This window comes from Bidens hawaiensis, unplaced genomic scaffold (genome assembly GCF_021521415.1).
Source record: "Bidens hawaiensis isolate Kalapana, Puna unplaced genomic scaffold, B.hawaiensis_p1.1 tig00011275_1, whole genome shotgun sequence".
In the NCBI taxonomy this organism is placed as follows: domain Eukaryota; kingdom Viridiplantae; phylum Streptophyta; class Magnoliopsida; order Asterales; family Asteraceae; genus Bidens; species Bidens hawaiensis.
This window is the reverse complement of record NW_027491880.1, coordinates 69,490-85,437: the sequence shown is the minus strand read 5'-3', so window position 1 is coordinate 85,437 and position 15,948 is coordinate 69,490. Positions and strand designations below refer to the sequence as shown.

The following is a 15,948-nucleotide window of genomic DNA, read 5'->3' as shown; positions in this document are numbered from 1 at the left end:
TCCAAGAATTCCTATCCTCAACCATGTCCTCTAAGAGGTTTAGGTCTATCAGGTCATGTCTAATCCTCTCATCCCAAGTCGATTTAGGTCGTCCTCTACCCCTCCTCCCCTCTATAGTAATGCTTTCTACGGATCTAACAGGATTCGTCGTCTGTCTTCTCTTCACATGTCCAAACCATCTCAATCTCCACTCTCTTATCTTGTCTGATATGTTCGCTACCCCTAATCTCTCTCGAAACACAATGTTTCTTATTTTGTCTAACCTTGTGTGCCCACGCATCCAGCGTAGCATTCTCATTTCTGCTACCTCCATCTTCCGCACCTGTGCCTTCTTGATGGCCCAGCAATCCGTTCCATATAGCATTGCAGGTCTAACTGCGACCCTATAAAATTTTCCCTTTAGTTTAGTTGGAAAACTCTTTTCGCACAATATACATGTGGCTGCTTTCCATCTACACCATCCTACCTGAACTCGATGGGTCACATTACTGTCTAATTCCCCATTGCTCTGAACAAATGATCCTAGATACTTGAACTTCGTTACCTGCAGAACCAGCTGCCCTTCAATGGTGATTTGTGCGTCTTCATTGTCATTTACCCCACCAAAATCACAGTGTAGGTACTCCGTCTTAGAGCGACTAAATCTTAAACCTTTTGTCTCTAAGGTTGTTCGCCACTCCTCTAGCCTCATGTTTAGATCTTGTTTTCCCTCGGCAATTAAGACAATATCGTCTGCGAACATCATGCACCACGGAAGCGCCCCCTGAATCGACTTTGACAACTCATCCAAGACTACTGCAAAAAGAAACGGACTCAACGCTGACCCTGATGAAGACCTACCTCTACGGGGAAGAAATCAGAAACAATCACAATAATACGAGGGATAAAAACTAGTACTACTATATGCTAAATATAAAAGTGATAGAATTGTAATTTACTCTCCATTTTAAGACGTCTAAGACAACGTATGTGTTTAAAATACAGTCTCTATGCATTAGTTCCTAATTTGTTTTATTAATTTTTTTTGAATGGCTAATATCTTATTTCTTACTCCTATTCAATGCTCATGTGAGACTTGAGCCCACGATCTTTTAGTTTAAGGTCATGCACCTTTGTGGTGAGACAAAATTTGTCTCTATTTAATAAAGACGTTCTAATAAATGCATTATATATTTAATGTACATAAGCTTAATTAAGTTAATATATTAAATAATATTAAATATTATGTTATCTATTAAGACTTGAATTTGCATTAAAAGGGAATATGTCATAAAATAATAATCAAGTTTTAAAATTATTTTAATTAGGTTACTTATGCTTATTTTTTTTTCCATATTGAGTCATTAAAATCTTCAAATCGAGTCTCACCGATTTTTTTGTGCGTCAAGAAATAAATGGAGAATAAGATGCGGGGGGTCGGAATTTAAAATATATGTAGTTAAATTTAAAAAAATTAAAAAAAAAAAGTTAATGATATTAAAATTTAAAAATAAAAAATAAAATCCATGTCGCTACTCAACATCAACATAAAAAAAGATAAAAATATTTCCTATGTTAAATAAAAAAGAAAAAGGTTAAAAAAACATTTTAAAACTTTTAATTTAATAAAATATGAACGTTGAGTAGCTTAATTGGAATACTTTTTAAAGTTTAGTGGTCTAATTGAAACACTTTTGAAACTTGGTTACTATTATACGAAATTGTCCCTTTAGCATAAAACAGGTCAGGTGAAACGCTCTTTAAAAAAGAGACTCGATGACACCCGTGTATCAATTTACTACTCCCTCCGTCCCGGTTAAAGTGTCTAATTAGTTTGAAAACACAAAGTTTAAACTACATTAAATTATTGTTTTCTGATAATAATGCCTTTGAAAATTGGGTCTATCAATATTGATTATATTAGTTGTGTATGTTTAAAAGTAAACTTGAAAATTAGCTAATAAGTTTTGAAAGTAAACATTTATAATTGAACAAATAAAAAAAGAAACGTGGACACTCTTAATGAAGAAGAAAATACTATTTAAAAACCTATAACAAAAGTTCACAAATTTCTTAACTAACATAACTTTAGTAAAAAGTATATACGCCACCGCTTCATGTCAATATGAAGTATGGCCACTTGTCTCTCTTTGTAGTTCATGGTTGTGTCTGCCATCTATAAAACAACTGCTACCTTCTCTCTCTGTCTCTCTCACTGATCATACACAGAGATGATGAACATGTCACTATGGCTTACAAGAACAAGAAAAGGTGTGGGTTGCCTTATGAATAAAATCATATCTCCTAATTATCAAACAATTAATGGAGGGCGTTACAGCTCCATGCAAGCAGGGGAACAGATTTTATCTGAAGAAGATGATGATTCTACTTCTGAAAAAACCAAGGTAAATAAATGTACTACTTTATTAATTAGGATCATCAATCATGCACTTTGCATCATCTTTAGATCACATGTTTTTCAATTCACGTGACTGGCTTACCTCTTTTAGCATAATCTAGTCTAGGACCATTCAGAAAGCTTCGGCTTAATTAGCCTCTCTCGAAAAAAGTTGGTTCATTGTCTTGTTTAAAATTCAGTCATCTCGATCGGTTCGGTTCGGTTTGCTCGGTTAGGCGGATGGAGTGGTTATCACTCTTTCTCTTCCATGTAGAATTTCCTCATGGAGGAGTGGTCTAATTCCATCCCTGTTCATGTATCATCTTATAAATTTAATTTTTTAAATACATAAATTAAGTAAACTGTTTTCACATCAAAACAAACATAATATAAAATAAAAATAATATTTTACGTTCTGCTAAATCTAAATCTGATGGCTTGAGAGAATGTGGGGAGCAACCAGAGAGTTTTTAAATGTTTCGTTTATAAAGTTAACATTATTTTTGTAAACTAAATTTCATTATTTATTTCAAAACTACAACATAATACATATATAAAGTATTATAAAACATACTGTCAACCAAATCCAAGAGAAAATCGTGTACGAAGAAGCGATACTTTATTTTGAATACAACTTGGTTTACAAGTGTTAAATGAAAAAAAAAACATAACTTCAAATAATTTGGTTGTGTAAATATGCTCGCTTCAAACTGAAAAAGCATAAACGTAAATTACATCGCTTCAAAATTATATTATAACAATTATAACAATAATAACAATAATAAATGCAAATAATGATAATAACAATATAATAGTAACAAAAAAACAATATAATAATTATGCTAATAATTGTAGTATAACAATAATAATATAGTAATTATAACAATATAATTACAATATATAGTGGTCAAAATTACAAAATATGTTCAAATTGCATGTCGGGATGGGCAGCTTCGCTAGACCGATCGAGAAGACATTTAATCGGTAATAAGTTGGGCATGGTGATGTTCGCATAGGTAGTCCCAAACCCTTCCCGCTGAACCCACTTCGTCGACTACTACAAAAACAGGTATTTACTACGGCTAATTTCGTAGCAAATCCGTAGCAAACACCCACTTTGCTATGAATTTCCTACGGATTTGGTTCGTGGATATAAGTCTCGTAGCTAAACTATTTGCTACGATTTTTAGCTACGGATTCATAATTTTGCAATGGACTTAGCTACAAAAAAGGCGTTGCTACTTTAGCTATGTTAGCTACGGATTTTGCTACAAATATATTTGCTACGGATTTTTAGCCACAGAATTTTGCTATGTAATCTAGCTACGGTTTTTTAGCTACAGAACTTTAGCTACCGAGTTGCCACATACATTAGCTAGGAAAGTTGCTATGATTATTGCTGCTAATTTTGCTAGGAAACTCAGCTACCATTTTAGCTTCAAACTTTTGCTACCAATCTAGCTACAAATTTTAAAGATTTTTGCAATGAAATTTGTAAGCTTTTTGCTACAAATTTAACCATGAATCTGTCTATAATTTTTCAATAAATTTTTATTTATGCTATATTTCAATTGTTTTGTGTAGACAATACGTTCAATATTAACATATGAAACATACTAAATATAAATATAAAACCACATAAATAAAATAAAGTATAAAACTTATCCAAAAGCAATACAGTAAATACTAAAATTTTATTGCTTATCAAGATAAACCTATATCTTTATGAAACATGTTTGTGACAAGTTCTGTTACAACTGAAATCTGCTATTGCTTTTGAAGTATAAACTCGCACGTTTTCAATTTTCTTCATCATAGCATAATTCTTTACGTCATTCCAACTCCATTATTTGTTCATTTAACCAATGCACCTATAAGTAATATAAAATCACGTTAAAATATATAATACAATAATACCAAACACATTAGAGCCTCTTATTGCTAGTGTTAACAAATTACAAGACCGAAAAGTCAAAAATCAACATACCTTCCATCAAGTACAATCTTACGCTTTGGTTAATCGTCCAAGCTCAATGCCTCATCAGATGTTATAGCTAACACCTAAATTGACCCACACAAACAGAAATAAGCAAGATTGTTGTATGTAAATCATTGGCTATTTAAAGTAGTATTAAGCAATTGCTAAGTTTCTCATGAGGAAATCAAAACCATCCAAAGTTTGGGCTTTTTACCTGTCAAGAAATATATAGGTGTTATGCCCTGCTACCAGTTGCCATCGGTATTTGTTTTGCCATGTAGGACATTTGTTGCCATTGAATTGTATCACTTCCCCTTCATTCTGTCTCACAGTTCTTCCCTCTCCACTATTTCCTTCAATAAAAAGAGAGGAGAAGATTAGCAAAAGTATCAATACTAACATATGTACTTTAAGATGAGTCAGTTCAGATTTATGCTACAAACGGATACTATTTTATAAAAATAACTTATATATAAAATAGCACAGAGCAACTATGTAGAAATCAAAACAACTAAAAAGAAGTTGTACAACAAAATACAAACTTTGTAACAATAAAAAGAAATATAAATGGTTTCTAATCTGTGTCAACAAAAATTAAAAAACTAATCTCTAGTATGCGTATATGAATACCTGCATTGTAAAAATTTAGTAATCTTATATAAATTATAATTGCCTTATAGTCATAAGCCTCATTTTGAATCAAAAGCCACAACCCATGAAAACAATGAAGCTAAATTAAATTGGGTGACCTAAAAATTTCTAACCATTTATGTAAATCCCTTCAATTGATCTTTCATCTCCAATTCAGCCCCCATTTATTCTCTTCGTTGCAATTCCTAACAAAATAAATTGAAATATATAAACGATAGTGGCCTAAAGAACCATAGATTTATAATCCTCACCTTTGTCTCCTGCTGCATTCCCTTCCCAGTCGATTAATACACCTTCGAAAATGATTTGATCATATTCAAGAACCAGGGCGTTGATTCTTGTTAGGATATGAATGAGATTTCTTCATAAAGAGGTGGGGTTTGACGGTTTCATAGGTTGGGGGAAATCGTGGGCGACAAAATTAGGATTTGGATTTGGGGGGAATTATAGGGATGAAAAATTTAGACTTCACCGTTAAAAAAGTTATAAATTCAATAAAAAAAAACTTTGATACATAAATCAAAAAAGTAAGCCATAATAAAATGTTCGATACTTAATTTTTTGTGTACCATTTACTTTTTGTTTTTTATATTTGATTTTATATATTCCTTCTTAGTTTTGTGTGATCTCAACTAATAATCTCTAGAAGTTTAATAAAAGAATTTTGAGTATGAATTGAATACTCAAATTTTGATTTTTTCACCTGGATCGGAATTTGAATTCAAAATTCATGGCCAGATGAAAATCGATTTAAATTACAAATTTCATATTATAGATTAACATGTCATATTATCATATTTCATAATAATACAATACATCATTAAGAATTTTTTAAAATTAACATGTCAAATTATTAAATTTAAGATGAGTTAGCGCTTCAGATTTAAAGAAATTTTAATAAGTCTAACAACAGATAACACGATAATATAACAGTAACAATAGTACATACAAAAGGTTCTAGGTACTATATGTGAGCAATGGCATTAGCATTCGCTCACCATCCATGAGTTATAGAAATAGGTCTAGGGAGGGATCATCGTTCACCCATCTAAGGATAAAAATATGAGTTTGGGGCGTCTATTGGTATTCCAATCACATACTTGATTATAAAACATGTCGCAGACTCGTCCTAATACTAGTATGGTATATGTCGTGTATAAAAAGTTTTAAATAAATAAAATATAGTATATGTCAGGTATAAAAGGTTTGGAATATTAAAAGTTTCAATAACTACGTTTAAAATATATAAAAATTGTTATTATGACAGAATTCCTAAAAAAAATAACCTAATATTTCATATCATTAACATAAATCATATTTCAAAAGAAAAAAAATCATATTTACTATAAAACTGAGTCTATTTGGCATACGGTAATGAAATAGACGAGAGAATAAAGTTGATGGGATAATGGAATTAATAAATGAATAAAATAGATTATTGGTACCATGTAAGAATATAAAGAATCATTAACTTGTGGTACTTGATAGCCTTGAACTAGAAGGGACGAAAGAATAAAATACAATTGGTGGTGGCAGTGCCGACGGTGGTTGGAGGTAGCGGGTGGCGGTGGTCGGGTTAGTGGGGGTCGCGGTTGTGGGTGGTTGTTGGTGATGATGGTTGACTGCGGCAGGTGGCGATGGGACGGTAGTGGTTGGCGTTAGCGAGGGTGGGTGTTGGCAATGGCAGGTAGTAGTGGTGGTTGGCGGTGGTGGTTAGCCGCATCGCTGGTGATGGTAGTCGGAGGTGTTCATTAACAAACCAAATATGTGCAAATAGTTAGAGAAGCGCGAGGAAAGATCCACAAATCATAATTTAGTTAGTCAAATATGTACAAACTTCATCTTTCTTAATATTAATCCTGATTACTACTTGAATGTAAACTCTCAGAATGAGCTTATCTTATCTTGAACCAAAATTGGTATGATTTTGTCTCAATATCAAACGGTTGCTAAGAACACCCGAATTCTCCTTGGGTTTTGCTACGAATTTTTTCAAGTATTTTTAAAATACTTAAGACTTGATTTTGGCATTTTGCTATTAATTTGTTTAGGATTAAAAAAAAATTATTTTCTTCGTTTTGCTACGTATTTGCTACCGAATTTTTGCTACGGATTTATTCTCTTTGTTTTGCTACGGGTTTTGCTATGAATTTGTTTTAAGTTATTTCTAAAATACCATTTTCTTGATTTTGCTACGGACTTTGCTACGTATATGTTCAAAAAAAATTAAATACTTATTTTAGCAATTTTGCTACAAATTAAGCTACGGAATTTGCTATGGATTTCATTTGCAACGGAAGATCCGTAGCTAAATCATAGCTAAAATTGTTCGTAGCTAATCCGTGTTAATTCGTAGCAAAAGTTGCAACCGATTTCGTTCGTAGCAAAAATTCGGTAGCAAATACCTGTTTATGTAGTAGTTAGTAAACCAACCATATCTATCGATCAAAGACGATAGGCGCACGCAAAGAGCATAGGGAGAGTGTGAAAAAAAAACACCCTTAATGAAAAATAATTAAAATATATTAATGTGAGTAAATATATTAATCTATATTTTATTTGCATTAAATAATAAATATGAATTTACTGCTTATTATGCATGTTCTTCATCCATCTTCCTAGTTAAATAAATGAATACATTTGTATTTATTGTGCATGAAATAAAAAACTAATTAATCTGTATTTGTTATGCATGAAGTCAAAAATGTGTATTTATAGTTCATTAAACAGATTCAATCGCTTCTTTGGTTTAGAAATAGATCTAAAAATAGATCGAAGGATTGGTTAAGTTGGTGTAGGTTTGATTTCATGTCAATTCTTTGTGTGTGTGTTTTGTTTTTTTCTTTTTTTTTGGTGTTCCTCTCCGGCTTGTGGAGACAGGGCGTGGTGAGGTGGTTCGTTGGTGTTGTGTTTATGAAAGTTCATTGTTAAAAAAAATCGTTCATTAAAGTATCAAAACACATTTTTCATCCATCCTCCCAATTAAATAAGGGTATGAATTAATCTGTATTTATTGTGCATTAAATAAAAAAGAATCTTTATTTATTGTGGCAGTGTCTGAGAGTTGAACCATAGCTAGTAGGTAGCAGCGCGGGCGCACGATTATTGCGCGCCACCTGGATATTGCGGCCAGGTTATCTTTCATAACTATGAAACCAGCCAAACCTGAGACTAGCTTGTTGGCGGTTGCTTGTGGATCATTTAAATTAAAGCCTAAATATTATAAAAGCTGTAACATAAATTATAACCCATGTTTATACACACACACGTAAACTATGGATTATTTAGTTTAAATTTTTTTAGAATGTGTAGGTTAAAATCATATCGTTTGTGCAATTGTGCTTGTATATATCGATAGTATAAAAATAAAATTTTTGATTTTTTTATAAATATATCAGCAGGCTCTAGCGTTTTACAAGTCGAGCTAGCTCTCAACCATTTACAAACGAGCAAGCCTAGCTAACTTGTTTAAGTTTGATCCCAGGCCCACACTAGCACGGCCCGTTTACAGTTCTAGCTAATTTAGTCAAGCAACTCACCAGAAAATGGAATGGAGCTCGGTAACTAATGTATAAAGATGATAAAAGGGTTCACACTTAAAGTGTGGATTTGAAACTTTGACATTCATCACTACTAGAAAATCAATCACCTACGGATGGAACAAAGCCTAAAATGTTAAATAAGTAATATATAATCTTTCTTATGCGAAGCGAGGCGTCTGTTGATCATTATTATAATGAAACGGATTAGATGAAGAAACTGAGGGCATTATTTGTTGCTGAGGGTTGATGTCTTGCTGATTTTTAAGCATTAAATAGTACCGAAATGTCTTATGATTTATTCACTATTTTGAAGTATAGAAGTTAAAAAAAAAAACAATTTGTTTTGTAATTTTACACCCTTTTAAAGTGTATAACTATGCTTTCAAAGCATGTATGATTAAGAATCTTAATCTTACACACTTACCGACGTGTATTAGTTGTTACTTCAACATTTTAACAAAAAATATCAATTACAATTGTTTTTGTTGGGGGCTAGGTTATGGACTTTGCGTGTGGCAAGATTAACTATACAGTTGAGATGAAATTTCTTCCTGGTTCATACAAGGATCGGGTGCAATGCTACCGACTTCCTGATGAGGATGGTCATGCAATCTCATCGAACATGTTGGAACATGTAAGCATCATTATGTCAATACATACGTACTTGTTTTAATTATCATGCATCTATTTATGTTAAGTTTTGTCTGCAATTCTTCACATGAGTTTATGTTGTTCATTCCTTTGTTATCTCAATTATTAGATGAGTAAAGAATTTGCATTAAAAGTCTATAGCGGCATGGTTACCCTTAATACTATGGATAAATTCTTTTATGAGGCACAAAGGCAAGGAAGACTATCATTCTACTTAACATCATTTGGTGAGGAAGCCATCAACTTAGCATCGGCCGCCGCACGTAATTTCGACGATATAGTATTGGCTCAGGTTCGACTCAACTTGGACGAAAAACAATTCGAAAATATCAATAAATAGTAATATTGAGGCACTCAAACTTGTAATGAGGTTTAACCACTAAGTTTCAGTTTTGAAAATTGACATCTGAATGTCAACATATAACAAATGTTTCACTACCTTGAAGTAAAATTAAGAGTCATTGAAGCATCTAAAAAGGTATAAGTGATCCCTAAGCGGAACGCTGATTATATTTGGTTTCTATTTAGTAGAAATTGTCGCAAAGAAATGGTAAATTGGATTTTATTAATCCAAACTTTGACACATTGACCAAAAATATTATATACCGACTATTGATACTTCTAACTTCCACTTTTGTTGCCAAGGGCAATTTCACTCTTGCAGAAAAGTAGCTCTTTCTGTCTAATGATCAGTTGACTTATTTTTATCTCAACAAGAATGTTGTAATTGTTTTTAAACAATATAAATAAAAGTTATGGACAGACGGAGTTACTTTTTTCCTGTTAAGTGGAATTGCCCTTAGCAAAGAATACAAGTTTGGAATTCAATGGCCAGTTGCCGACATGGGTTATTCAGGCCATCGAGTTATAGGTTAAATCATCAGAACCCAGTTTGCCAAAGGAAATTAAACTCAACACTCCTGATTAAGTAACTATAAAATGTATGCATCAGTAATACTAATACTGTAATAGTATGTAATTTAGTTATTTAGAGCTCACGGTTTAATCACATTGACCTCCTTGAACATATACTGCAGTATAGAGAGCCAGGTGTTTTATTGTGGCGTGGTTTTACCCTGCAAGAATTTGCAAACCAATGCTTCGGAAACAACATTGGCCATGGAAAGGGCAGGCAAATGCCGATTCATTATGGATCAAAGAAGCTCAATTATATTACAATCTCATCACCGTTGGCGTATGTCACTACCTAATAATGGTTTTATTTTATTGTTCTAAAGGACGAAACGCTCAAGAAACGCACAAACATACACCTTGCTGCTATAAACACAATGCATCATTTTTTAATCAAACGATGCAACATGTGTATATTGTTTACCATATCATATATGTTTTTTCCATTAAATGCAACAAATTACATGACTGATTGACTTCTTGATACAAATATTAGCTTTCATTTCATTGTTGTCATTTTACAATTTTTTTTCCTCTCATAGGACGCAACTTCCTCAGGCAGTTGGTATGGCTTATTCGCTAAAAATGGATAAAAAGGATTCATGTGTGGTTGCATTTTTCGGAGATGGTACTACGAGTGAGGTAATGAGAATATTATACTTTGTAATCTAAAAATTGAAGTGGTGATAGTTTTTTTCTACTGTTGTATTATCTATTCATGTAGGGTGATTTTCATCCTGCTCTGAATTTTGCTGCGGTTATGGATGCTCCGATTGTTTTCATATGTCGTAACAATGGATGGGCTATCAGTACTCAGGTCACCGAGCAATTTCGAAGTAAGTTTTCACTCATTATTATCAACTCGAATTCAAATAATGTTCATTATTTGCCAAAAGAAAAGATCCTTTATATATACATATCCCGTATCACTTAAACACTCTTGGACTATTCTTTAGCACTTGTTCATTTTCCCTTTCATCGCAAAAAAAAAGTGCTATCACAAGTAAGATCAGTAACAAGGCTTTTCATTTTGACACAAAACCATCGCAACTAGATTTTGCACCGGCTAATTGGTCACTGATGTAGTAATGATTTGTACCAATTTAACCTTTTTGTAGCACTTTTAGAACCAAATTATGTCACTGAACTTCTATGCTAGATGGTCCAACACTATTCTCTCACACTTTAAGTGTGTCTATATGTCTTTAGCAACTTTAAGCGGTATTTCAGGACGCCCAGAATGGTTGGACCGGGACCGGTCACATAACTGGTCTGGACACATAACCGGTCCGGTTGTAAGTACATGAACCGGTCTAGTTATGTGTATTGACCAGCCAGACCGGGCTGTCAAATGGATTTCAAGTTTAGTTTATTTTTTTGTTTTTTTCATTCTAAAATATCATTCAATGAACTATTTACTACTTTAAACTCTATATTTTGTTTATTTATGACTTTATATTTTATTAATATTGTAAATCCATATTGTTATACTTTATTTTAGAAATTCTAGATTTTAGTAAGCCGACCGCTTCAACGGCATTTCTAGTTATGAAAACATTGTGTTAAGCAGAAGTGTTTCAATTCTATGACACTTTCGACTAACCCCCCCCCCCCCTAATTTTATTGAAATGACTTGCATATACATGGGCAGGCGATGGAGTTGTTGTTAAAGGCCAAGCCTATGGAGTTCGAAGTATAAGGGTAGATGGCAATGATGCTCTAGCAATTTATAATGTTGTTTGCAGTGCTCGTGAGATGGCCATCAGAGAACAACGTCCGATACTTATTGAGGTTTGATCATATATATACAGTTTATGCTTTAATTACTGTTAATTAGTCATATTTGCTCTTCAGTTTATGCTTTAATTACTTCCTAAAATGACATGTTTGTGTGTTCTTTTCTATTTGATGAAACACAAGGCAATGCCATATAGAGTTAGTCACCACTCTACATCCGATGATTCCACAAAGTATCGGTGTAAGGACGTTACTGAACACTGGAAAACAGTGCATTCTCCAATAACGAGACTAAGAAATTGGGTCGAGCGAAAAGGTTGGTGGAGCAATAAAGAAGAATCGAAACTTCATATTGAAGCAAAGAAACAGGTAAATCATTGCAGTTTTCGTTAATGCTAATTGTTTTCATCCTGCATGACCAAATGTTTTAACTCTTGAGACGATTCTATATGTTTACAGGTTAAACATGCAATCGATGAAGCTGAAAAAGAAGAAATGCCATTGCTTAGAGACATGTTCACAGATGTGTATGATGATTTGCCTTCAAATTCGATGGAGCAAGAAAAGTTGGTTAGAGAAACAATACAAAGGCACCCAGAAGATTTCCCCAAGCACATGCCTCTATGAAATCTTTAACTTGGGGGTGTAAATTTGCTTGATCCCGTGCAACCTTTATTTGTAAACTAGAACTAAATTCTTCATGTGGAGTGTGTAACCGGTTCAATTGATAAACACAATATTAATAAGAACCACTCTCAAAATCTGATTGAACTACGGCCGCTCATATCAACTGCCCACCTCTCCGCCAATGGTACCGAATACCAAGACCGAACCGGTTGCATCTCGGTTGGTAAGCTGGCCATTGTGGCTTTATAATACCAAGACCGAACCGGTTGAATCTCTGTTGGTAAGCTGGTCATTTTGGCTTAATTTATAGGGAAAATTACTAAAGTATGTTTGACCAACTGTTTATCAAAATAGGCAAAGAAATAAATGCTAACTAAAATAGGCAGAGCCAATGAAATGCGGACACATAAACCTCTTGGACCCCACTATGCACCAAATGAGTCTACAAGGAATATATCAAGCGAAATTGAGTTGACAACATTACATTAGGAAATGTGTCGCAATTGGGCTACATTGGTGCATCTAAATGTTCATAAACGGACTACAAAGGTGCCTCGCCTGCCATAACGCTATATGTGCCCTGCCGTGCTTGCCACGACTCTAAAGGTGCCTCACCGCCTGTGATCGGACAAATATTGCAATAAATTGCAATAATGGTATGACTAAGGTGGTGCCTCATCTATGGCATCTGGAAATATTGGTGCCTTACATGATCTTTTATACATGTAAGGGGGAACTTTGCATTAATGGTAAAGCTAATGTGGAGCCTTACCTTTTGTGTTCATGTGTTCAGGCATCAACATTGCCCAATTGTAAGACGATTCATAATGTGATTTTGTGAACTTAGTTTGGCCCGATATTCTTTTAATATTTTTCTTTTTAATTTAACAGCGTAGTTGCTATAAAGAAAAGTCCGACAAGGAGCCGGACCGAAAACAAATTACATCAAAAGGAGAGGGTTTTTTAGCCACTCATCCCGAGTAAACTTATATTTTTTATTTCTATTTCAATACCAAATGAAAAAAAAATGTCGAATCAAAAATTTCTATGCAAACTCATTTGGTGCCCCGCGGTGCCCAAGAGGGTTGTGTCATCAATTGTCTATGAATATTACTTTTAAGTCTTTTATAGGAGCTATTTATTTGCCTATTGTGATAAATTGTTGGCAAAAGATGCCTAATTTGGTAAACTTTTTATATATTTATGACTTACTTGGTCGGTAAGCTAACCGTTGTGGCTTCCTTGATGACTAGCATGGTCGATAAGCTGACCATTTTGACTTTAATTCTTTATGACTTGACCATGCCCGTGACACTTTTGTGAAATCGGCCTTGTTCGCAAGTGTGCAAATTTTCAAGAATTATGCAAAGAGAATAGAGTTAGAAAGTTTTGGAATTATTCAATGCATTCATAAAGTGATGTAGAAAAGTTTAAATAAAACAAAATAATTAACTTGAAGGAGAAAAAAAGATGTTTGGGCAATAACTTTCACCATGTTGGAATATTGTAAATAATATTGATCTTTTGTAACCTCTTAACCAAAGCCGCAGCTTATGAAAGGCCCGGGGTCCCTGCCTCCCCTCCCTCATTTGTCTAGCAGTGTAAATTTACCTTTTTCTTTTACCTTTTTTTTGTCTGAAAATTTTGAGTTCCACTATCCTCCCACCCCGCCACCCCCTCCCAAAAAAATATATATATATATAATAATAATAATAATAATAATAATAATAATAATAATAATAAAAATTCTTATGTGTGTTCTTTCAAGCTCGGCCATTTTTCTTAACTTGTAATAACATATATTGTGAATTCTCATTTTGTGTATAAGTAAAATCAGACTACCCAAAAAATTTGACGACAATAAAGTTACCAATAATACACACAACGATACACTAAGCTAGTTAACTAAATTTAAGAACTAATATGGGGCTAGCTACCTTTGTAGAGACACTTAACCTCATTTAGAGGTAAATTTCGTTGTTTACATAAGGACAAATGAGTAGTTTAAAAAAAACAATTTTTAAAAGTTGGATTAAAAGGAGGCTAAGTACTCTACTCTCTTTTTACCTTTATCATGAATTTTGAGTACATCACATATCTATGATGTCCAAAATGTATCTAGACAAGATGAGGACGAGATTCATTCTACCACGCAACCAACTATGTCCATGATTAGTGACCATACATACGTGATCGTGTTCGCACATATAATATTTTTGAATAAAGTGGTTGTGGAACATGGGTATAAGAAGAACAAATATATATTCATGAGTCCTGACAAAATTTAAGAATTATGTTAATTTGATCATTAAATTGAGTTTTAGAAGAGTTTGACACAGGGTAGGGGTTAGGGGATATTAAAAACTATGAATCCGAACTCGAGGATCTGAATATGCAAAACAAACAACGCCATTAGCCTCGTTACAGGAAGGGGTACCCTCTGAGATGGGAATCGGTATGGTAAATGCTAAATAATGAGAGAGAGTTGAATCCTTTTACTGGTTGATGGAGTCTCCCATTTTATCATTTATAGTCGAATGTATGGAGTGTCTATTGGCCACGTGTTATTGAAATGCCCGCTTTGTCCGCTCTGTGGCTAGCGTAGTGGAGAACGTGGAGGCCCTTTTGCGTGGGTCCCACCATGCCGTACGATTGTCCCTTTTATACAATTGTCACAGTGGTTCACGCGCGTACATTCTCTACAGGTGACGCTACCCTCTTGGTGCTTATCCCCCTTGCATAGTTCTGGTACCGACGATTGTCCCCCAAGTGCACTTCTTGGCGTTTTCTATTTCAATGACCTAGCCATTCCAAGTCTTGACCCGAATCCGACCTAGATCCGGAACCATATTTCTTCACTATTATTGTTGTTATTTTTAATTAGGTTGCATAATATAATATGATATAAAATTAATCATGTGTAATCAACTCTTCAATCCACATTGTAGATTCACGAAAAACATGAGAACACAATACAAATATGATGATTTGAATAAACACATACGAATATGTGATAACACATATACGTAAACACATGCGAATAAGTGTAAACACATTTTATCAAAGGAATTTTTCTAGAATAATCATTTTTGATCAAACCCTTCCAACATTAGCTATCAATTAGTCAAAATCCCAAAGATAGCCATCAAGGGCCGTCGGATCCGACGGGACTCGTTAAAAAACAGTCGGGTCCAAAGGAACTCATATTCACCCGATGGATCCGGCAGGACTCTCTAAAGAAACTGTCGGATCCGATAGAATTCATTAAAGAACCGTCGGATCCGACGGAATTTTGCATCTCCCACCTTTCAAAACCTAAAGCTCGAGGAGCACAGCCATAGTGTTCAATTCTGTCGGATCTGTTATGGAGGTTAGGGTTTGAGAGGTAGGATATGAAAAATACCACCGGATCCGACGGTTCTTTAATGAATTCCGTCGGATCTGTTGATACGTTAACACATGGCAAAATATTG

At 33.9% G+C, this 15,948-nt stretch overlaps 1 protein-coding gene across 1 annotated transcript; it reads left to right on the top strand.

Moving 5' to 3' along the window:
• Positions 1-2,025: 2,025 nt before the first annotated feature.
• Positions 2,026-12,475, top strand: LOC143537698 (2-oxoisovalerate dehydrogenase subunit alpha 2, mitochondrial-like). The gene is made up of 9 exons (XM_077031408.1): positions 2,026-2,384; positions 9,045-9,182; positions 9,309-9,491; positions 10,237-10,394; positions 10,654-10,753; positions 10,836-10,947; positions 11,763-11,902; positions 12,032-12,217; positions 12,308-12,475. The coding sequence occupies exons 1-9, from the start codon at positions 2,211-2,213 to the stop codon at positions 12,473-12,475; spliced, it is 1,359 nt and encodes a 452-aa protein (XP_076887523.1). The 5' UTR covers positions 2,026-2,210.
• The last annotated feature ends 3,473 nt before the right edge of the window (positions 12,476-15,948 follow it).